Source organism: Palaemon carinicauda, chromosome 22, assembly GCF_036898095.1.
Source record: "Palaemon carinicauda isolate YSFRI2023 chromosome 22, ASM3689809v2, whole genome shotgun sequence".
NCBI classification, from domain to species: Eukaryota; Metazoa; Arthropoda; class Malacostraca; order Decapoda; family Palaemonidae; genus Palaemon; species Palaemon carinicauda.
Window position 1 is genome coordinate 52,497,467 of NC_090746.1, and position 23,892 is coordinate 52,521,358.

General features: G+C 34.2%; 1 protein-coding gene across 1 annotated transcript in view; it reads right to left on the bottom strand.

Moving 5' to 3' along the window:
* The window catches only part of LOC137616439 (uncharacterized), a 59,866-nt gene extending 36,684 nt beyond the window's left edge, over positions 1-23,182 (bottom strand). Inside the window, exons 1-15 of the mRNA XM_068346187.1 lie at positions 22,871-23,182; positions 21,378-21,719; positions 19,839-20,003; positions 19,250-19,434; positions 18,909-19,058; positions 14,717-14,828; positions 13,788-14,390; positions 12,767-13,300; positions 11,446-11,745; positions 5,234-5,356; positions 4,639-4,797; positions 3,791-3,991; positions 3,307-3,486; positions 1,990-2,139; positions 258-393 (exon numbers count right to left, since the gene is read on the bottom strand). Coding sequence (XP_068202288.1) covers positions 258-393; positions 1,990-2,139; positions 3,307-3,486; positions 3,791-3,991; positions 4,639-4,797; positions 5,234-5,356; positions 11,446-11,745; positions 12,767-13,300; positions 13,788-14,390; positions 14,717-14,828; positions 18,909-19,058; positions 19,250-19,434; positions 19,839-20,003; positions 21,378-21,719; positions 22,871-23,038 — 3,508 coding nt within the window. The 5' untranslated portion in view covers positions 23,039-23,182. The remainder of the gene's footprint in view (positions 1-257; positions 394-1,989; positions 2,140-3,306; positions 3,487-3,790; positions 3,992-4,638; positions 4,798-5,233; positions 5,357-11,445; positions 11,746-12,766; positions 13,301-13,787; positions 14,391-14,716; positions 14,829-18,908; positions 19,059-19,249; positions 19,435-19,838; positions 20,004-21,377; positions 21,720-22,870) is intronic.
* Positions 23,183-23,892: the final 710 nt, after the last annotated feature.

A 23,892-nucleotide genomic window follows, 5' to 3' on the forward strand; every position in this document is an offset into this window, starting at 1 on the left:
ATTACACCTCTGCTTATACATGTGTATCCAGAATTTTTACAGCTATGAAAACTTTTGAAAAATAATTTAATTGAATTGTATTTGAGTAAATTTTAATTTATTGTGTTCACAGTTTTAGCTTTGAAAGTTCTGAAGCCACAGTGCATATGTAGGGGAATTACTGTACTTGTATGTCACAAAATGAAAAGTACTTCTTGTCATGCATAAACATATAACTTTTACTAAAGTTTTTTCCACAATATTCATAATAAGCATACCTTCCTCATCAGTATCTGACACAATATCTTCAATGTCCGAGTTACTCTGACCCTCCAATAGCTCAGCTAATGTTCCTAGCTGCGTTGTAACTTCCGTCAGGGTGCCACTTTGAGTTTCTTTACAAGATTCACAATTCTGTTGAAAAAAAAATTAATTGAATTCTTGATTTGGATTTTCTGTAACATGGCTTGTTACAATTGAAGCTAGCAACTTGAGTAACATTTGCATAAGAAGTACTGTATTTAAAAGTGCATAATAAAAGTCAAAAGGAAAACACAAGGTTGACAATTTATAATGCACAGTGCAATGGAAGTACTACAGTATACATACCAAAAACAAAAATCTATTTACAGTAGTAACGTGAGATGCAGTGTTAAATATTACTGTGAAAGACAGATGGCATGAATATTATCCACACGAACATAATCAAATAACAAGTATTAATAAATAGGCTTCATCAAATTGTATATGTAAAATGGAGAAATTCAAAGATAAAGGACATTATAGTACTCAAAACAAACTAAAAAAAAAAAAAAAAACTAGTTATATGCACCAAAGACTCAAGTGAAAGATTTTGCTTGATAAGTGTGGCAATTATGAGTACAGTTCCAGAAAAATATCCCAGTACTGCATGTTTAATGGACAAGGATATGGTGTTGATATTTCTGTATATTTAGATTTTGAGAGCTTAAATGCACGTTTTCATAGTATAAATATGTAAACTGCAAGGTTAAGCTCAGCTTTAGGGGTAATTAAGCTTAGAACTACCTTGGCTGTATTATGCAGTTTGCACCTTAACCCCCTTTTGAAATTGTGTAGTTAAAGGAGAGATTACTTTATTAGTAGTAGGTAGAGATTCAACAGAGCATTAAAACATCTATCAAAACACTCAAGTCTAGGAAACTAGGTGAATTGAAGCTACAGTAACATTTCACAATACATACAGTACACCTCCATGAAACATTTCCATCTCTGAAGAACACCCACCCCAACCACTGTGTAAATTTAATCATCATCATCATCATCATCATCATCATCTACACCTATTGACGCAAATACTGAAATAATGTATTTTATCACAAATGTGCTAGTAGACATACCCGTTATAACACATTGCATGAGATATGTGACTTCTAGGCTACCTGTTAGTTGAAACAACAGTCTATCAAAAGGCAGGAATGTAATGGGTGTACTGTACAGTATGTTGTACCATGTTAGTAAAGTACTTTACTAACATGCATCATCTTATATTGTGACATTTAAGGGTTAAATTCAATAAAACCCTCAATTATTTTTCACTCATTTACTGTAGTTCACTTTTACTGTATATAAGGAAATGTTAGCTATCATTCTTTAGTATCTAGCAAGAATATGTTGGTTGCGAGAGATTGAAAGTAATTTGTTAGTACTGTACTTGGAAAATATTACGTACAATTTCTTTTCTTGGAAAATATGGTGATACAGTATATTTAGGTGTGTTCTTTATCATTATAATAAAATACTGTACCATAATATCCAATTTAAATTAAAAATAATGAGATTTTTTATTCAAAATTATATTTTTTTCCTTAGTAACAGTTTGATTTTCCATACCAAATACAGTCCACTCCTGTACTGTAGTTTATTTAACCACGTATCATGTGAGACCCTAAATTAAAGTGAAAAGACAAAATCATTATCTGTACTGCATACCACCATTTGAGAAAAAGAAAAGCATTTAAAAAGACAAACCTTAAGTGCTGAAGTAAGAGCAGTTATAGAAGCATGGAGTGAAGCGATGGGTGACGATGCAAGGGCATCTAATTCACTGACAGCATGAACATGACTTATTTGTTCTATCTGGTGTTCCATTTCCTCAATGCGTGAATCACGAGAGGATACCTGAGAGTACACAGGTCATAACTATGTAGCAAGCAGACATGAATTTTTCATTCAACCTAACAAAGCTCTGTCTTGATAAGTACTAAAATTCATAAAATTAACGTACAAATTAACCTATGAATTGTGCAGTGATTTAATAAAAAAATAAATTTTACATTGTGAATGAAAATAATGGAACTCTAATAATAAATACTGATAAAGAATGTTTATGTACAAGTATAGTTTTTATTTTACAGTATAACCAATAATTCTTACTAATTTTATTTTGTTAGTATTAATCGATAGTTAAGACACTATGCAACACTGTCTGTTGTATTGGTTATATGAATAAAAATACAGGAAAGCTAAGCTTGAAGAAAAGGCAGTATTAGTCAATATTATTCCACATACATTTTTAGTGTTAATAAGGGTTATTAATTTGCTTAAAAGCCCATACTAAAAGGCATATTTTCATTTGTAAATTCTAATCAAATGCCCATCAGCCATTAACAATGAATGCTATATTAATCTTCATATATAAAGGGAGTATTTTTCAAGCTCATTATTCAATTACAGTAAAAATCACCAATTTCTAACATGAAACATTATTTTGTATCCAAACTTAGTTTCATACAAACAAAGTCTGCTGTATTATAATACTTTGACATCACCTAAAACAAAGGTCAAACCTTATCATCACTTCAAACAGAAGTTTTAGGATCAATTAGAAACTAGAGGTAATATAGTACTATGTATTCAAAATTAAGGTACATTAGCTTAAACATGCACATTTTTTGAGTTCCTGTACTTGTTGACTTTCCAACTGTTCTAAGCTAATTTTAAGAAAATTGGGTAAGTATTGGCATCCCAAGCATTAAATTTCAAGTTAGAAGATAATGTAAAAATTGTAATGTTCCAGGACTGCTTGAAAAATTATTTAAGCTCTATATCAAAGTTTTCAAAGACAATGAGTATTCCTAATGTTTTATGAAACAAAGGTTTTAGTAAGCATTAATCAATTTATAGCCATTTACTACATACCCAAGGCAAGAATAGAGGTTATGTTATTAATTAATTATATATATAACAAATAAGCTGAAAATGTAATTCCTGGAAAACTAATACAGAACTGTACTATACAATGAAACTGAAAATTTTTTAAAAGTTAAGTAAAAACACAGTACTCACCTGGAGATTGAAACTAATCAGATCCTGTTCATGTCGTCGGCCTCGTTCTTCCAACTCCTTAGCCAAGCGTTGTCCTTCAGCCTCAGCAGCTAACACCCGATCTCGGAGTTCACAGTTCAGTCTGTCAAGCTCTGTCAACTGTGAGTTACTTAATTTAAGCTGATTCCGAAGTTTTGTAACCTGGAAAACCATAGGAAAATGGATCATAGAATTGAGAAAGCTTTGTGTTCTATAAAAAATAACTCTTAAGAAATAGTGAATAATACACTGAAATTTATCGCACATCATACAGAAAGAAAAAAACAGGTAAGTAATTGAGAGTGGAATAAAGTAATTATTGTGTACAGTACAACAAAACAGTTAATGAAGTACAATATTTACAAGGCTCATTGAAATTTTTGATATTACAATCGATTCTAATATGAAACATGTAGCCACATCTCCCAATAGCAATTCCAGTCTACTGTTTTCATTCATGTCTTACCTCAGAGCGATGTTGTGTTTCATGACTCATTGTTTCTGAGGAGGATTCTTTCAACTCCCTTTCAGCGTCAGCTAATCGACTCTTCAGCTCTTCCAACTGTCTTCTATATGATACCTCTGACTCCCGAGCACCATATTCTTTAGATGCCGCAGCTTCTAGCTGAGCCTTATAAGCTTGTACTTCCTCTTGAAGGGAAGAAACCTGAAAATAAGATAAAATTAATTTCAAATATATTTTAAAACACCAAATACAGTTCCTCTTGATGTTTTTACAAATATCACCTAATTTCATAAACTGACCGAAAAGCTCATGCTCACGTATTGTGCATTCACTGCAAAGTGTGTTCAAGGTTAACACACAATAACTGGCCTTACTTTAATTGTAATAAAATCCTCTTGTAGAACATAATTTAATTATAATTACAAAGACAGTGTAATGCTGTACATTGCATACATAATACCTTTATTGTACTGTAATGGAAACCTCTGAATAAGACACGCCTATACAATACAGTACAAAATAGTGTAATACAACCTTTCAAAGTTATAAACTCAAATTTACAAAGACAATGTATTAAAGCTCTCATGCAAAGATAACATAACAGGTGCAGAGTAACCCCTTTAATAAGTAATTATACAACAAACACTGTTCAATAGGAATTTGGTGTCATATCAAACTAAATATGAAGTGTAAACCTATAATTTCACTGATTAATTTGCAGACGTTCTACACAATTATATTGCACTAATACCTGTAGTATGCAGACAAAATTATTAGTCAAGAGTAGCCTTCCATGTAGTTAGGTTTGTAAAACATTAGTTAAAATGACAGATATAATAAACATTTACCTGATCCCTGAGTTTTCGCTCCCTCTGAGCCAGTATGAGGTCAGCTTGGTGAAGGGTCTCTCGGAGCATGTTTTCTGTTACTTCTAATTCTTCCACACGACCACGTAAATAACTTTCACTCTGTTGTATCTCACCCATTTTTCGGGCAGAATCTTGTGCCTGTGTACAGATATGTTGCTACATACTTTACTATATACAGTACCATGAATGTTTTAAAATTACAATGTCAAGAATGGAATGTACAGCAAAATGAATAAAACTGACATTACAGTAACCATTTTCTATCTTTAAGAGTAAATGTTCTTAGCGTGATATCCAATTTTCAGACGGATAAAAAGCAATAGTGAGTTTACTTTTCATTCAAATTTTTTTTAGTCCATCTTATGAGAATAATGCAAGTACCTCTATTTACTCTTCTGCAGTATGCTTGTACAAATGATGAACAAACTTGCACAAAAAGTAATGTTTTATTTAATTCTAAGACCTATTAAAATTAGTCATGACTGAAGTTAAATATATCTATTGCCTTATGTATTAATATATGATTTGAAGTACACATTATACAATTTTCACAACTGGATATTTGAACACTTACCTGATTAAGTTCAACAGAGAGGGCATTATTTTCAGTTTCCAAAGCTCTCAGGCGATGAACAAGTTCTTCTTGATCACGTAGTTCACCTCTGAGTGACTGGTTATTCTTCTCTCCTTCCATTAACTAAAACAAAACCAATATTCAATATATTTTCATATAACCCAAATACATTACCTTATTTCTACGAACCTCGCCTGATGTTCATATTGATATTGTCTCTAGAAGCTTGGAATTTGAAAGTCACTCCTTAAAATTAAGAAATTTCTTGTTTACTTCCCTTCCAATACACTAAGGCCTCTAGTTAAAGCAATGAGACCAGCGTCTAATAATAACAACATGTTGCACATATCATATCACTTCTTCAGTCTAAAAGTCTTTGTTTTTAGTGTTTGGTGGTTTTAAGATGTCTTCTCCAGATTTGTTAGCAATTGGCGCACTGCTATGCATAAGAATTGTTTTTAGGTGATCATGATATGCATTCTCTTTGTCTCATGCTGGAGACAATTATTTTTATTCAGATAATCTAGCAAGGATTGCATAGGCTACACTGTTACTTTCAAAACCTAAAATAATCCAGGGAAGTCTAGACTGCTTGTTTATAGAGAGAAAGATGATGATAATGCCACTCCAGCCTTTGACTTTGCTATGGCCTAGCGAGTTACTTTTGATATTAAGGGTTTATTAAGAGTTTAATGTCATTAGCTTCTTTTGTTGAAACTCAGAAGGCCAGCAAGTTTTTGATTCAGGATAATATTTCAGTCCTAACCTGCCCTGTTTCAAAACCTAGCATAACTTCCCAAGTGGTAGCTACTGGTTCTAGTGCACCATTCAGTAAAGGTTCTCATGGTACATGGCACATCTCAAGATTTGAGATCCTTTCATACAGCCCAGAATTTTTTATCTAATTTAGACCCTTCTGCAGAATCCTCCACTCTCACATTTATAGCCACACTTTTAACACTAGAATGCCCGATGGAGTCATTTTGACTCCTTGCTACTATTCAAATAACTCCCGGCTCGGTTCCTCCATATATTTTTATGGATCCTTTTGTGACTTTTATTGATTTTGAGTGTATTACATCCTACAATCCTAGAAAAGTTTACCGGATTACTTTAGGTATCATTTTTTCAGATGATGTAATGGATGCCCAAGGGAGTCATTTTGACTCCTTTCTGTGAAACTCTTCTTAAATCACATGAATCCCCTTTTCTAATAATTTTACATCATATGTTGAAGATTATAAGATAATTTTTGCTTTACTACAAGCTAATAAATGTTTTGCTTTCACTATTTTCTAATTTCCTTGTGATTCAAGTAAATTTTCTACTGGCAATTTTCAAAAAACATAACATTTTGCATTTTACTGATATTCTTCGAATGACTTGCATACATTCTCTCCTCATTTTCATTACCCTTGTATGAATGCAACATTCATACATCTGGCAGAAGTTGCAGAGCCTAATGCTTGTTCAACTGTTCATTTCATTACAAATAAAGAAACAGATGAGTGTATTTTGGAAGATATTGTCGCTCGGATGGTATATGTATAGTGGAAGCAAATTCTGGCTGATAAATGCTCAGGTGGCAGACGGTCAGAACAAAATATTTTACGAGAAATGCCAGGACCTACAGGCCATGCAAAAAGATGTATCACTGTTGGTAGCCCAGCAAGTGCATGGCGACTAATGATTGACAAATTCATTATAAAGCACATCAAAAATTGTACAATTGCTGAAGCTCACAGACAAAATATAAGCCAAAATTTCTCTCTAAATGAGGAAGAACGAAGCATTTATTGGTGTTATGAATGCCCGAGGTGTAGTAGGTAAGAATGACAGACCTGTGCATAGCCTTTCAAGAGATAAATGGGGTGGGTATTCCACTAAGCAAGCAAGCTATGTCAAGAAACATATTCTGTGAAATTCTACGGTTTTTGCGATTTGACTATAAATCTACACGTTCAAAGAGACTCAAAACTGACAAATTTGTATTATTTTCTACAGAATGGAATAGATTTATAGATAACAGCATTGCTTGCTACAAACCGGGGCCTAATATAACTATTGACGAGCAGCTCTTTCCTAGTAAGGCAAGATGCCCTCTTACACAATTTATGGCATCAAAGCCTGATAAGTACGGTCAGAAGTACTGGTTAGCTGTAGATAAGGAGGGTAAATATCTGGTGAATGGATTTCCTTATGTAGGTAAAGAAGAGCATCGTGCTACAGAAGAGAGTTAGTGATTATGTGGTCATGAGACTAATGGATCCTTATTTGAACAAAGGGAGAGATGTCACAACAGATAAATATTTTACAACGGTCAACTTAGCCAAGCAACTAAAGATAAAGGTAACCAGTATCATAGAGACCATGAATGAAATAAGAAGAGAAGTGCCTGCGACAGTGAGAACCACGAAAGATAATTTGTATTCTACCAAGCTTTACAAGTCTGGTGACATGACTCTTACAGTTTATCAGGGAAAACTCAAAAAAAATTTTGCAGTTCTTAGCACTCTCCATCAAGATGTTTCTTTAGAAAATAATGCTAAGAAAACACCGGAAACAATCAAATTTTACAACGAAACAAAATATAGAGGAAACATTTTGGACCAAATGGCTCAAAAGTATTCAGTGAGGACGTGCACACGGCGATGGCCTATTCATTACTTCCAAATAACCTTAGACCTGGCAGCTATAAATGCATGGGATATCTACATGGAAGAGGAAAAAAAAAAAAATTTCCGGGAAAGAATTCTTAGAACAACTATCCGAAGAATTAGCAAATATAAATATACAGTCAAGGAAGAAATTGGATCAGAGGGAAATCGGTGAAATGGAGAAAACAAAGATCAAAGCAGAGACCTAAAGAAATACTGCCAAGTGAAGGCTCATTGCAAGAAAAACCGTACAGTAGTAAGTATAGCAGGAGATGTGAAAAATCTTTGTGGGACCTGCACCTCAAAAGTTGAACATATGTGTAAAAAATGTGATCTGGAATATATTCAAAAGGATATTCATGTGTTCGCCTATTGTATGATTACTAGGATATCTACCACTTTATTTGCCAGATTTTTTTCAGTTTCTTCATCCCTGTATACATTGGAATACAAAGGGTATTCCAAAAAATATAGTAAAAACAAAAGATCTATTAGCTCAATCAAACGTTTATCCTTTTTTTTCCTAAGACCAATATTATGAGACCTACAACTGAATAAAATTACTCTTTCTTTATGTAACAATGAATATAAGAATCAATATATAAACTTTTATTTACATAATTAAGGTTGAAAATATATAGGAGTCAAAATGACTCTCCGTGGGCATCCATGTGGGTAACTAAATTTGATTATAAGTATTTCTAACAAAATAACATTGAACACAATAATGTTACATTGTTTGTATATAAAACTGGTTATAACAATAAAAAGAAATGATAGAAAACTAATTATTTCCTGAAATAACTAAAAAATCCTATGGCAGTCAAAATGACTCCCTTTGGGCATCCAGGCACATTGCTTAAGCCGGGCATCCTAGTGTTAAATACCTAATATTTGAGAGGTAGAAGACCGAGATGGTAGACGGGATCCTTATATCCCTCATCTCACCAAATTAAGTACCTGTAAGCAATCGCTTATCCCTTATTTGCCAAGATGGTAGTCTGGATATCATATCATATATCCTTCAAAGAAATAACAGCTCTTTAACTCTCTTTTTATTATGAGATTGGTGTGCCAAATCATGATTTCCTTGTGCCAAAATTTTTTTCCTTTTGAATTAATCTTTTAATAAAGAGGCACTAAAACTGGTTGAATACCTGTGGGCATCGTTCGCTTGAAGTTTGGCAACTAGCGCATCACAAATTTTTCCCTCACGGGATGCCTTTTTGCAGGAAAATCTCTCTTAATCTACTGCACTTCAGTTCCTGTGCATTGTTGTAAACAACCGAAAAAATGTATTATGTCTTAAGATAAAATTATTAGAAGACATTGAATATTAGTCTATACAGTAAGATAAATTATTATTTTACATCCAAGTAAGTTACTTTAAGGTACATAGTCTGTTTTTGGCAAGATTATTATTATTATTCCAAATTCAAAGTAAGGCTGGTAATTAAAGTTCCCATTTGCTGTTAAAGCCTTCTGTACCACAGTACGGATTATTGCCAATCTAGTTCGGGATTATGATCTCTTCTATGCTCTTGAACCAATCAGCAAGAAATTTACAATTATTATTACAAATACAGTACTTTAATCATTTCTTTTAAATCATTGGACATATAAAGTGTTAGAAAATAAATAGGATTAAATTGAAAGTTTTTTACTTCAAACAATGTTGTCGGTTTCTTCAATGCTGCCAGATACCAAAATGAGGTTAGGTTCAGATAATTAATGATAGATTTTTATTATCATCCCTCAATAATATGACATTATTATGGCCAGTATGAAATGTATTTAGATTCACATTGTATGGTCTCTATTACATCTTATGAATTCCAAGTAAATTTCTTGAAAGACAGATTGCTCGAAAGATGATATTCATTCTTTAAACTACTCGAAATACCTTTTATCTTAGCCATTAATAACTGCATTTTCTTAACCTTATTTCTAGTTTGCTAAAAATGCTTCAATGCTAAAAACAATTGATAAGTACAATTATACTAGCTACTAATAACTTTGTTTTTAAATTTGTTTTCCAAACCTTCTTATTTTTAGTTTTTATTTCTTTTTTATCTTTATTTCTGGAAACTTCGACCCATCTCTATGGATTAAAGTTTCGTAGAAAGTGAAAAAAGAAATAAGAAAGTGTTTTAACATGGCTACCTTTACATTAAAAATAATTCAGTGAGCAACATAACAATTAATCCCTGAAAGTTTCACTACTCTATGAGTAAAATTGTGGCCATGAAGTTTTTCACACAAAAAAAAAAGACAAATAGGGGTGAAAACATAACCTCCTCCCAACTTCGTTGCACAACTTCGTTGGCGGAGTTAATTAAGAAACAGAGGTGGCAGTTTTACAATAATTATTGATAACCACAAAGATATTATTGAGAACCTTGATTATCAGAATGTCACCTTACTTCGACTATTGGGCAAAAATGTACAGTATTTCATCTCGGCAAAAATTACGTGTACAGGGGTAGAAAAACTATAGACTACTATTACTAATATTTCTTTAAGTATATTAAGATTTATTGGTAGCTTTGCACCAACAATGTCTCCTGTTAAATTTTGAAAGTTAACTTTCTAAGTTTCTGTAAGTCTGGCATTTGTGAACAATATGAGCCCTGTTATGGAAGTGTACGTATAAAGGAGAGCATTTCTTTGGTAGAACATGTTTGTTAGCCCACCAGACAATAGCTTATCAGACTATAAGAAAGCATCACAACGAAGGAAATGATAACTGCACGGAAGAAACTGAAAGACACATTATGATTTTCCTCATAAACCACAGGTTATTTAGCAAGTTGAATACTTTAATGTACTTAAAACACAATAAAGATGTCATAGCAGTATGTAATAATTGACTGAAACAACTAAGGCTGATTATGAACAATGGATATATAAAAGAGGGCTGCATATTAACTGCACATAAGACACAACATGAGCTATAATGTATATAATCTAGGAACATCTGGGCCTCAACAATCAGCTCCATACAATAGTTAATTCAATCATAAACCTGATATGTACAGGTCAAATCCCACACTAAATGAGCTATATGACATTCGGACATTTGTTTATTTGCAAGTTATAATCTCGAGTTTAGATTACTGTATATTCTTTTTTAATATCTATCAATAAAAGTATCTTGCTGGACACAGCTTTATATTGTATGAATAAAGAGATAATTCCAATTTACTATGTGACAAATCTAAAGTTATTTATACTGTATACTGAAACCAGTTAGTAACAAATTTTAAACATTATTATTCCTTAGGAACAATGTATCGTTGGGATAGTCATTTAAAAATAATTACTTGCCATTCCTTTAATTCTATGTCAAAAATAAAATGAAAAGTTAAATTAACTGATTCTACTTTGAAGATTGTCAATCTAACCAGGTTTTTAAATGGAAATAATGAAATTTCAATAAAAATGGCTTTCATTGTCAACCAATACTGAATCTCTGTTATTAATTTATGATGTTCATATATTAAAAATTAAAAAGGTGTCAATATGACAGCTACCAATAAAACTACAGTACATTACCTTTATTTGTAATTCCTTTTCACTTCGTTCTAGAGTCCAAACCCTTTCCTTGAGTTTGAGCTCTGAATTTTCTGTTTCAATGAGGCGATCCAACAAATCTGATATGCGGGCACCTTCACTTGTCCTAGAATTATTCCGCAAAGATGATCTAAGGCGCTCTTCGGAAACTTCAAGCTGCTGTATTCGAGAAACCTGCTGTTCTATAGTGGTTTCCAAATCTTCTATTCTTTGCTTGTATGATGTTACATGACTGGACATAATTTTGTCTGCTTCACGAATTGTTTCACGATATGCACACTCCTGTAAACGTACAAATTAAAATTTTAAAAAAGAAATAATTATTTAGCAAGAAACTGATAAGAAATTATTTTCAAATCACTATATTTGAGCTATAACATTCACTTTGGTCAATTTTCATTAAATATTTATATTTTACAAGAGAATAATCAGAATTGCAATACAGTACTGTAGAGCATGTTTACAGTACTTATAAATTAAATTTTGAGATGTGGTAGAAAAAATATTATACAAAATTATTTGTCAAAAAAGTATAGTGATAAATTTGAATTTGAGAATTGGTGCATTTTGTTCCTGAATAAGTTTAGCTATTCTAATATGACCCAAAATCTTTTTTTTAATTAAAAAAGAAAAAAATAATAACAGTGTAAACACAGTGACCATTAGAAAATAAGTTTTTATCAAATCCAGATCCAGTGATGAAATTCGAATAAAGCTTTATCATTAGCATATAGGTATTATTTGCTTAGGCACCAAATTTAATTTTTAATGAATAAATGAAAAATATCTATATGGAGATGTTATTACACCCATGGGTCATCTACGAGGTGAAGATTTTAAAGACGTATATCATGTTCTTAGATCATGAAAGTTACACTTATATAAATACAATATGCAAATTCAAATAATGAAAAAGGGGATTATTTCACTAGCCAAAGGTTCAATAATCAAATTATTTTCAATAAATTCTTTCATTATTGAATTATATACAATAGACAAAATTTAAATGTGAATTAGGCCATATGTTAAACAAAGTAGAACCATGTAGTACTGATAGGATAGGAAAACTTATACAGAACATGTTCCTCTACTTGATAATACAGAGCTTATAAATAATTAATGATAAGTAACCGTACAAAACAATATTCAATTTTAAATCGATTTTGTGAACTAAATCTCAAAATGGTACCATATGAGTCTGAACCAAAGTAACTTGCTCTTTAAGGGATCATTTTGTATGATACCAGCAAAATTCAAGTTGTTAGAGTAAGAAATCCTTAAGCATCAAGCTTCCATACTGTACCTTTTTCTCTAAATCATAAATTTTCTGCCTGAGAGCTGTCTCAGATTTCACAAGCTCTCTTATCTTCCTTATGAGTTCCCCATCATCAGAACACTTCATTGAAGATGGACTGCTTTGGGAGAGCACATTTTCAATATCACTGTCAAATTCCACCAGATCAGTAGCAAGGGAAACACCAACGATTTCAAGTTCTTGCCTAAAGCTGTTAAGCCGTACTTCCAGCTGATGAACCCGCTCTTCTTGAAGATCTCTCTCTCTCTCCACTTCCTTCACACGAAGTTCATGATCTTTTTGCAGTGACCTCTTCTCTTGCTCATACATCTCCTTATACCGAGAGATATCTCCTTTAAGCTCTTCTATTTTATGTACAAAATTGTGTTTAATTTCATCATTTTTATCTTGTGTCTCCTCAAGACGGAAAACAAGTGTACAGTTATCTTCCTTTGCTTCTTGAAGCTCTTGTCTCATTTCTTCCATTACTTCCTCTAGATTACTGTGTTGCTGCAGGGAGTCTCTCCTGTCGGTTTCGTGGCCCTAAGTAGAAAAAAAATATCCATAAGATTCTGAATGACTGAGAATTTTGAATTATTGCCATGAAAGATATAGATAAGTTGTACTGTACTTCTGAAGAGATAGAATGTACAAGAGAATTTTGGAATATTCAAATAATTATCTTGTTATTGCACACTTAACATGAAACAATGGCACAAAGACTAATAAAGAACACTGCAGGAATGGAACGAGAGGTATACGAATAATAACAATATAATTCAATAGTACTGCAACAATTTTGAGAGGTTAAATATGCTAATGTAATTGTTGACAGCAAAATAGCCACACTGTACAAGCTATTTTTCTAACATGGAAAAGTTTCCATCATACACAATTTTGTACTGTATAGCAATGATGCCATATAATAGGAAATACAGTATAGTGTTTGAATATAAACATAAACTACATGCACTTAAAAGAAAATGTAATAAAAAAGTGAGAGATTTAAAAAATATAACTGAATCATTACCTTTCTGAGATTCATCTTTTCTCTTTGGAGGGCCTCGATCTGCTCAATATAGTATTGCTCCCTCTCAGTAGGACCTTCTGATGTAAAGGTCATAGTGGACTGACTTCTGGTGCCTCTTGGTCTTTTGTTGCGGGGTTCATCTTCATTCCAATCAGCTATTCTTCTATGGCCATAGTCGACACCAACAGTAACATTAGAAGATTCTCTATTAACACATTGAGCTTCAGCATCATCCGTTTGCACAGAGGCACTGACTACTGGGAACTCGTTGCATGTTTGAACGTGGACATCACACATCACAGGGGGACATACACACTTATCACAATCAGTTAAAATTGAGTTTGATTCAAGAACCTCAGCTGTCATGGTAGGACAGACTTCAGGAGACGCCTTCAAGGTCTTGCCAGTGTATGGAACAAGGGAAGCAGTTGGGTTTGGCACCATCACTCTCCAGCTGTCTACAAGCATTAATCCATAGGCAGCAAAAGTAAGCTGCATGGCTAACTGTTCTCTCGCTATTGCTAAGGATGCAGCCTTTTCTTCTGCTTCTCGACTTACTTGCTCTAACTTCTCTAATCGTCCTCTATGTTCTTTTTCTAGGATCTGCCAACATACAATTACAGTATTGTACTCTAAAACATGGGGTCAGTAAAATACTTAAAAATCATATCCTAGACACTTACATATTGATATATAGTACACTGTACTCTACGACAGGGTAAAAAAAGAATGTCATCTGTATTCTAGTTTCTTATAGGTTAATATGTGAAAATTTTATGGTAATTCGTTTAACACATCAGACATGAAAAAAAAATAAAAACCTTTATAGACTACAAGAACAGTATTGTTTTCTGACTATCTAATCAAAATTATATAATTTACAGCCTGCAAAGTACTTTAAAAAATTTCAGCCAATATTATGAGAATACCTGCAAATCCCTCACACGACGGTGGAGCTCTCTTGAAATTTCTTGTTCTTGTGATAAAGAAGCACTAAGAAGATTTTCCATTTCCCTTGCTGCCTCCATCTGTGCCTCCAATCTTTTAAAAAATAAAGAAAATTCTTATTTAGATTATGCAAATACTTATCACGACCTGCTATTATAAAAACAAAAATGTATACCCACGAAAGACTGGTTAATAAATAAAAAATAAATGTCCTCGATAGGAATCAAAGTACTGAAGTATGTGACCTTGTACAATTACATTTAAAGATGGTGTATACAGTGCAGTATATCCAGCAATATATTCAAAGTATAGTACTGTTTACAGTATCAAAAAAACTATTTCACATGACAATAAGTATAATATCCCAATGTATATCTTTCAAAGTAATTTCCACTCTTCTGCTCTGCAAAAGAAAACAAAATTTAAGAATATTTATATTCCTTAACCCAGTAATCAACAGAACCGAACCAGACAATCGCTGCACATTTTTGTTTGTCGGCAAAACCGTTTAAATGTAAAATGCATAACGTCCAGAACTCATGGGAATTAGTGCATGGAAGCAAAGGGGTAACATGCTTGATTGATTTAAATTATGTGGCATCCTGACATCGAAGGTCATTGACGCCGATGTAGTTTGCAATGAATAAAAAACAAATGAATGGAAATTCAATTTAAACCCATAAAAGGGAAAAGATCCGTATAAATGTTAAATAGCTTTCAGAAGACCTGCATCTGAAATAAATCTAAAAATACAGCTAGCATCGTACAACACATCCTACCCAAGAATTTTATAAAAACAAATAAACAACCCATGAACATTAAAATTAGTGTCAATATAATTAATCAGATGAGCATTAGAAATGTTACTCTGCTTTTTCAACTTCTATAACAAATAAATTAGAGCATGTAAAGTATTCTAGAATGGTATAATTATAGCAGAAGACTTTAAATATAACTGGAAAGGGTGATAGTAATCAATTGAATTATTAACTCTTACTTTCATTGCTGCGATAGAAGTATTCCAAAAAACCTAAAATGTAATTGCAAAAGCTTTACAATTCCCGATTTGTTCTGAGTAAACATATTAAGTAATGATAATAACTGTTGTTTAGTAAAATCATAATCAAAGATATCGAACAACACTGAACAACAATTGCAGTGACAGACATATCATAACAACAACAGCAGCGGTGACAAATCTTCAATTTAGCCCCTTTAGGAATAACCTAACGATCGATGCCACTTACGCTTTCTGTTCTCTATTGACGCCCGCAACAGCCTCCTCCAAAAGCTGGGCGGGGTCGTGACTGACACCCGGACCCAGGCCATAATTCGGGGCAAATCCACTTTTGTTGGCAATATCGTCCGGGACGAAGAGGTAACGGCCGGCGGGGCCGGGGTACTCCCCATACCCACCAATTCCTGCAGGCGGGATTGGGGGGAAGACGGCCTTCAGTTCGTCCTGTGCTCCTTTTGGGGACGATTGGCTAAGCCGTAGCTTTTGAATTTCCGGCCATAGCTTCTCCAAAGCGGGTCTGACTATGGGAAACTCGGGGAATCTCGTATCCGGCTTTAGGGTATCTGGAGGACAGAGTCTCGTCGGGCTTCTTTGCAAGAGGAGGTGGAAAGTTTGGGGATCCATATTACGATGCAAAACATTTGGACTAGGGGACTTCGCCTTTCTGTCTCCCAATAGCTATGAAATGGCCACAGAAACCCATCTTGAAAAATGACAACTACGGTAACCCGGTTTCCTTTAAACTTTCATTTTCATGCGCCGAATTTTCACCATTTTCACACGAGAAAGATAATTAGATTGTCCTTTTTTTTATCAAAACTACTCCAGAACATCAGAATTTTACGTCAAACACTTTCCATTTCCCCTCGGACGACAACGGTAGTATTCAAGGTACGAGTGAGGCTTAAAAGACACTGAGGATTGAGAAATAGACGGATCGGTCGGATCCTCTCTTGAATGAAGTTAACGAGATTAGTGTGTCTTACATCGTCCGCCTCTCACACCCACACACAATTAACGTCCATTTTATATTGTGTCACAGACGTAGAATAGAATGCGTGTTGCTCAAACTCGACTGTTATTCGCTATGAGGTCCTTCCACTATTCCTCTGCCCTGCTTAACCAAGACGCTGCTGTCGTGAACGAATTTTGGGACCATTCGACGATTTGTGGCAGAATTTGCATTAAAACCCAACTTAAGTAATTAGCGAATACTAAAAGGTATGATCTAATCGATAACGGAGGATGCAATTAATGAACGCAATTTATGAATGTCATAGAAATCTATATAATGTAATGATGACAAAAGACAAAAATCTCCCACTACAACACAAAGCAGTCGGCGAAATGACCGTCACCCCGAGGGAGTTGCATGTTAAGAAACCAGTGAAGACGCTACCAAGGTCATAAGGTCGAGGGAGCCGTATGCTTATCGTTCTAAAAGCGACCTTATGGATCGCAGGAATGGATACTTCATATTGATCATGGCTTCTGTGATGAGATTTCTAAAATAATCATTTACTCTGAATTGACTATAAACAGATTTATTAAATCTGATCTACAATGCCACTCATACTTTCGTTTGCCCATGGGCAGTTTTAATACTATAGGCAATATGCACGTGCGCACACACACATACACACACACACACACACACATATATATATATATATATATATATATATATATATATATATATATATATATATATATATATATATATATATATATATATATATATATATATATATATATATTAATCATAAATAAGCCTGCCAATCATAAAGTTAGTTAAAATATAAAAGAGTATGGGCTAATATGACAATGGAATACAAGAGTGCTTGTAATTCGTAAAACATATCGGACACACACACACAAACTACAAAACATATGGATTATCACGAAGCCTATATCAAAATGTCGGGGAACTTGTAATTACTTATTTTCATCTCAAGATCAATACTCTCTTACCTTTGCAGCAGTATATATATATATATATATATATATATATATATATATATATATATATATATATATATATATATATATATATATATATATATATATATATATATACACCGCCATATTACTAGAATGAATTAAATACAGTTTCTTGAACTGCTACTGATTTATTTTTCATTCACCTCTAGTTTGGACTAAAGAATTTAGTGTATATCAAATAACCTGATAAAAAAAAAATCTGGACACTAAAGGGGAATAAAAACATTACCTGCTGTAAAGGTACGAGTATTGATCTTGAGATAAAAAAAAAAAAAAAAAAAAAAAAAAAAAAAAAAAAAAAAAAAAAAAAAAAAAAAGGTAGCTACAAGTTCCCTGACATTTTGATATGGTCTTCATGATTACCCACGTGCCTTTAGTCCCGCACCATATTAAGGATATCAATAACAGTGCACACTTCATAGCGTGCATGTAATTAACGTTACTACGCATGTATATGCCAACCTACGCATTTGAGCGTAGAGTAAATTTAAGGGACTTGCCTTGTCCGTGTTTACAACTGAAATTTATTTCCTGGCAAATCGTTTAAAATCTAGAGAATGTTGTATTTGGTAGAATTCATACTTCAAGGTGACAGTAAATGTTATGTGCACAAAAAAAAATCTCCCTTAACCACTAACATAAGGAAAATTAAAAAGCTACCCGAGGAACGCCTATGAAGAATTGTACATACATGTAATTATAATTGACAGACAACACTAGATTTAGCTCAGATATAAAATATAATTTCAAAACTTAACAACAGCGAATGAGCCCCCTGCCTATGAAAATTTTTATATTTACAGGCCCGTAACATGCTAACTATCAATAATACACTAGTAAGTCGTTCTGGCGTAACATATATTACGACCCAGGTGTTTGTTTCTTTGGGAACACAAGAGAGAAATTACAACCTATAATAATTACCCTTCCGTATACAAAATCAGATGCAATGTGACATTTGCGCAAGTATAAGTAACAATGTTAAAAATTTTATTCCGTCATGATGAATTCCGAGGAGCAATAAAACAAATGCACGTATATTATTACATCAGGTCAGCCACGACTTGTGTCATTAATCAAATAAAATTGTGAAGATCATCTATACAATTAGAAACGTGTTTTTTTTTCCTCTTAGTTTGGCCAGTTGTGCTTACCTCTGAACCATAAGACGGGAATCATTTTCCTCCTCTTCCAGTTCACACTTCTCCTCGAAGACCTGCAGTCTCGACCGCTCGGAGACCATCAACTTCTGCTTTAAGACCCTTATCTCGCCCTTCAACGTCTCTTCGGCGTCTGTGCCCAGACTGAGCGGGGGAAATAAATATTGCGGTATGAAGAATTACCAAGTCTATTATCTTCCAAAGAATCAGTTTTTGCCTCAATTTAGTTTTAACATCAAGTGGAAGATTGGCTAAAATAAGATAGATACATAACACATGACTGCGCAAGAAGTAAAACCTTCATTGCTGCCATTAAATGACACTGATGAAATTACCTGGCTTTATATTCCCTGATTTGATCTCTTAAAGTATCACATTCGAGGCCCAACTGGTCCTTCTCGCACTTGAGGTGCTCTAGCTCCCTCTGCAGGCATCGTTCGCTCTCCACAATGCCGTCGTATTCGAGTTTGCTGAGGACCACCCGCTCGTCCAGACACGTCCTTAAGTATTCGTCGCTTTCCTGAGGAAAAGGAAGATTGACAAAGTGGAAATTATTTGGTGTGACAATCAGGTTGAATTACTATGGTCGTTCAAAAATGGATAGAAATAAGTTGTAAGACTTGAGACTCCTTCCATGTGAATGTTGAAGGTGAAAATTACACTTCTTCAAATACAATGTTCAGTCTAATACTAAGTTACTTCCATATCTAATTATCTTTTTTTTATTTTCTTTAGCCTTAAAAAGTTTTATCTTAAAAAAAATCGAGAAGAGGCATATTTTCATGATAAAATGTATGAAAAAAGAAGTCAGGCTTTCTCAAAGAATGTCAATAAACATCTTATGGATAAAAAAAAACCACACAATACTGTTTTTAGTGTACGTTCCAAGACCAAGAAACAGAGACTTTACTGACAAAGCCTCACCTGCAAATCTTGCAACCTGAGATGGCTAAGATCACGGCCCTGAACAGCTGACCTGATGGTGGCCAAGCGAGCCACGGCACTCTGCAGATCAACCTCAGCTTCCCTGAGCTCACACTCTGACTTGCGGCGGTCAGCCTCCAGCAAGATGGCATCAGTGACCTGCGTCTGGTCAAGCCAAAACAAAGGTCAAATGGTCATCATGCAACATACCCCTGCCACGAGCTGCGCATGAGCAGTCAAAAAGCTTATAAAACTAATATATTTGCATTAGCGTATTATCTATAGTTTGCACAAAATTGACATAACCATGCATGCTTACACCCATCTATGTGGTTTATTATTGTGAAAGAGTAGTTTTTTTATACCGGCTAGGAATGTAGGCTTTAAATGTAGACTCAGTAGCAATAATTTCTGTATGAAAACTCGACCAAATTTGTAAAATATAATTCGCATCTATGCATTCAATTTATCAATCAAGAGATTGTATCTAATTACCAAATATTTTCAGCATCGAAATATGTGTAACCATCAGTTATTAGTACATCATCATATTTTGTCCACAAATGGTTACAAAATTAAATTTTATGACAAAGATTGTTTTGATATTAAACAAATAAACGTGAACGTTACATGATTTTGAATAAGTCCGTGGTCGTAGAACAGTAGACTGACTGGCTTTAATAACGAGAGAGAGAGAGAGAGAGAGAGAGAGAGAGAGAGAGAGAGAGAGAGAGAGAGAGAGAGAGAGACCCTGTTTAATAACATTCACCATTAGACCACTAGACTTTACCCGATTTATGTAAGCCAGTCAGTACCAAGCGCTGTAAAATATTTCCCCAATCCCTGAAGTGATTAACATTCTAGCGAAATGTTTATTAGCATGCAATGTTGAGGCTGTTTGTAAACGAAGGGCGGGGTCACCACAGGGCAAATCGATATATAGATCGGCATTCAAGCGCAAAACACAATGAAAGTGTGTTTCTGCTTTTATGCTGAGCAGAAATACGTTGTGAATATCATGAAGTTGTGAGATAATAATTCCTTTTATTAATTCAAAAAAAATTTACAAGATTAATTAACGAACTTGGAAAATATATGAGGAAAAATTTGGTTCTTTTCAGGGTGTATCACTATAGGAAATGTTTATGTATGCAACGCATTTCTAAAAAAGGAATAAGGAAATACTAGTAAAAATAAAAAAAAATAAAAACTATTTTGGCTAATCATGTACTGTACGTTATCACATGCTCGCCTCATGTCATAACCTTGTATCCATTACTTGAAATAAGCCGTGGAAATATGCGAAGCATGGGCTTATACACTATCTTTATGAAAATATCATGATTATCTAGCTATTGCAAACAAAACCTTGCAAACTAAATTAAAACTAAAATATCAACAAACTCTTACATCCATAAATATAACTAAACGTGAATAAATGAAAAGAATAAAAAGCAAAGCTTTATCAAACACACAATACATAACGATTGGCGTAACCCCCATCGACTTACTTCTTCATGAGACACTAATAAGACTTACCAGCTCTGTCTGCGTGGTGACATGGACGAACTCGCACGACGTGTCGAAGATGCCGGACTCCTGGAAGCTCGTCGTGGCGTCCAAGGTGCCAAGTTTCACGGACCTGTGGTGGTGTTGTTGCGCGTGTTCGGGAGCGTCGCTCTCTTCAGCATCGCTCAAGTCCGAGTGGATGGAAGGTGTTTTCCGGTGCACCAATTCACTCTCGGTGCCCGAGGCCTCCGTCCGCGTCTCGTGGGCATCGCTCAGGGTCGTCACGGCCTCCTGCAGTTCACGGTTTTCCTCCGTCAGGCTGACTACCCTCTCCTGAAGCTGGGATAGGGAAGAGTCCAACACGCGTAGCTTCTGCGGAGGGGTCAGAGAACACCATATAACCATCTAACACCATCTAACGAGATTTTTCCTGACCTCTTGGAAAATTCTTTCATAAAACACATAAATCAACGTAATGCAATATTTGTTTCTTATCAGTTCTCTACAAGCCTTAATATCTCTTTCAGAATAGTTGCATGTTTTTTTTTCAGACAACAAATCGAAATTAATGGTGGATGAATAAGTATTAATAATTCTAAGGTGTGTTCAGAGTAAACCATAAAACATATGGCAATACACTATAATGACTCATATAAATAAAAATGAAAAGTAAAAATGGTTGATTTACACAGTATATTTCTGATTTCATATTTTACTAATGTTCAGGGAAAAGCAACCAAATCGTTAGTTTCAAATTACATCTAAAGTGAAACAGAAAAAGAAGAAAGTGGTAATCACAAATCGTTCGCTAACTTTATCTAAATTCATCTACGACTTGGAATAATGGCTTACTACTGTAACTAGCGTGATTATGACCTTTGTGATACCTAATTCTTTTAATGGTCTCCGCTCAGAAGCTTTAAAGTTCCAAATGCTTATATTTGTGAGGTACTTAAAACTACTTGAAACGTATGACCGTGTTAGGAATAAAAATAAAATAAACCTTGCTCTCTTTACTGCAACATGGCCTTAAACTATTATTACGTTACCCTCTGAGACATACAGGTAATCTAAAATAAAACTTAATTTCATTAAAGAAAAATAGCATCGGCTGAATTTAAACAATGCTATCATTTCTATATCTACAAGAAATAGTTCCGAAATACAGGACAAAGATAAATTGCATTTTATAGTAATGATTGATTAAATTTACAATACAATAAGAGAGGAATTTTATTTATAGTCAGGAGTACCTACAACGGGTAAATGAGAAGACAAGTTATAATTATAAATATCAAAATAAACTGAATTGTATAAGTGAATAAAGAAGTATCTTCTATCTACGTTTATTCAATCCTATAAGAGGTTGCTATTATAACAAGGAAAATTGAATAAAATATTTTCTAACTGAACTTTCAACAGCTAATAAGAATAAGTCAATATTGCTAGTGTAACAGAATTTTCCACGGCAAAGAAGAATATGGATGTCAACCCAAAGTGATCCCAACAGAACATTTCCTTACCGCAATGGTATCGAGCAATAGGGGCTCCTGTGCGGTTGGATCATTCAGGGACTCCTGAAGGCGGGCGGCCAGTAGCATCAGGTCCCGCCCGATGTCGCCTTCAATCTCTTCTCCCCCGCCCATCCCGGTTTTGGGCGTGGGAGCAGGGGTAGCCAGGGTGGGGCTCATGGGTGAGGAAAGACCATGGTGGGTGGTGTGGGCCGGGGGAATGGTCGCAACCCAGTCAAGAAGGGCGGCTAAATGTTGGGCGGCTGGCGAGTCTGGGGCGTTGTGGGAAAGTTGAGCTAACCACACGCGTCCTTCTGATATGCGGGCCTGGAAAAGGAAGAGAAGTTCTTCTTCATCTTAGTAATAATAATAATAATAATAATAATAATAATAATAATAATAATAACAACTGCGTATTCAAATAAGTCACGGATTCATATTAACGGTACAAAATACATTTGCACGATAGCAATACTAAAACGGATATGTTAATGCAAGTTATTATTGTAGCAATGATAACATATGTGGTATTGGCATAAATATACAATTAACAGTAGTAATGGTTTCAGTTAACGTTGGTGAGTGGCTTGCAAGAAATAGTAAATATAGTAATAAAAATAATTAAGAAGATAGAAAAAACAATATAAACACTAGTTATTGTTATCTATATAAGTTCATTACAATTAATAGAAAAGACAAATCCTTTCCTGGAATTCTTGCCTAAGAAAATGATAAAGCTGTAAATAATACCAGAAAAAAAGGTTTTATGTAATAAGTATGACGGAGAGAATCCAGTTTTATTTACAATATAGAAGGGGAGTCAGTGCCCTCCAGCTTCAAAGTTCCGCCCACAGGACATACACCCACCCTCACTTACGCTAAACAGGAAAGATATTGTTCCACGCACACATTCTAGAGGTGCAGTTCTTGGCTTCCCGAGTCTTGTTTGGTTACTGTGGGTGTTCCTTCGAAATGACCTCCAGAAAATGTTTCTAGATAATGAATGTCTTCGGCTTTTACCTGGGTTCAAAGGT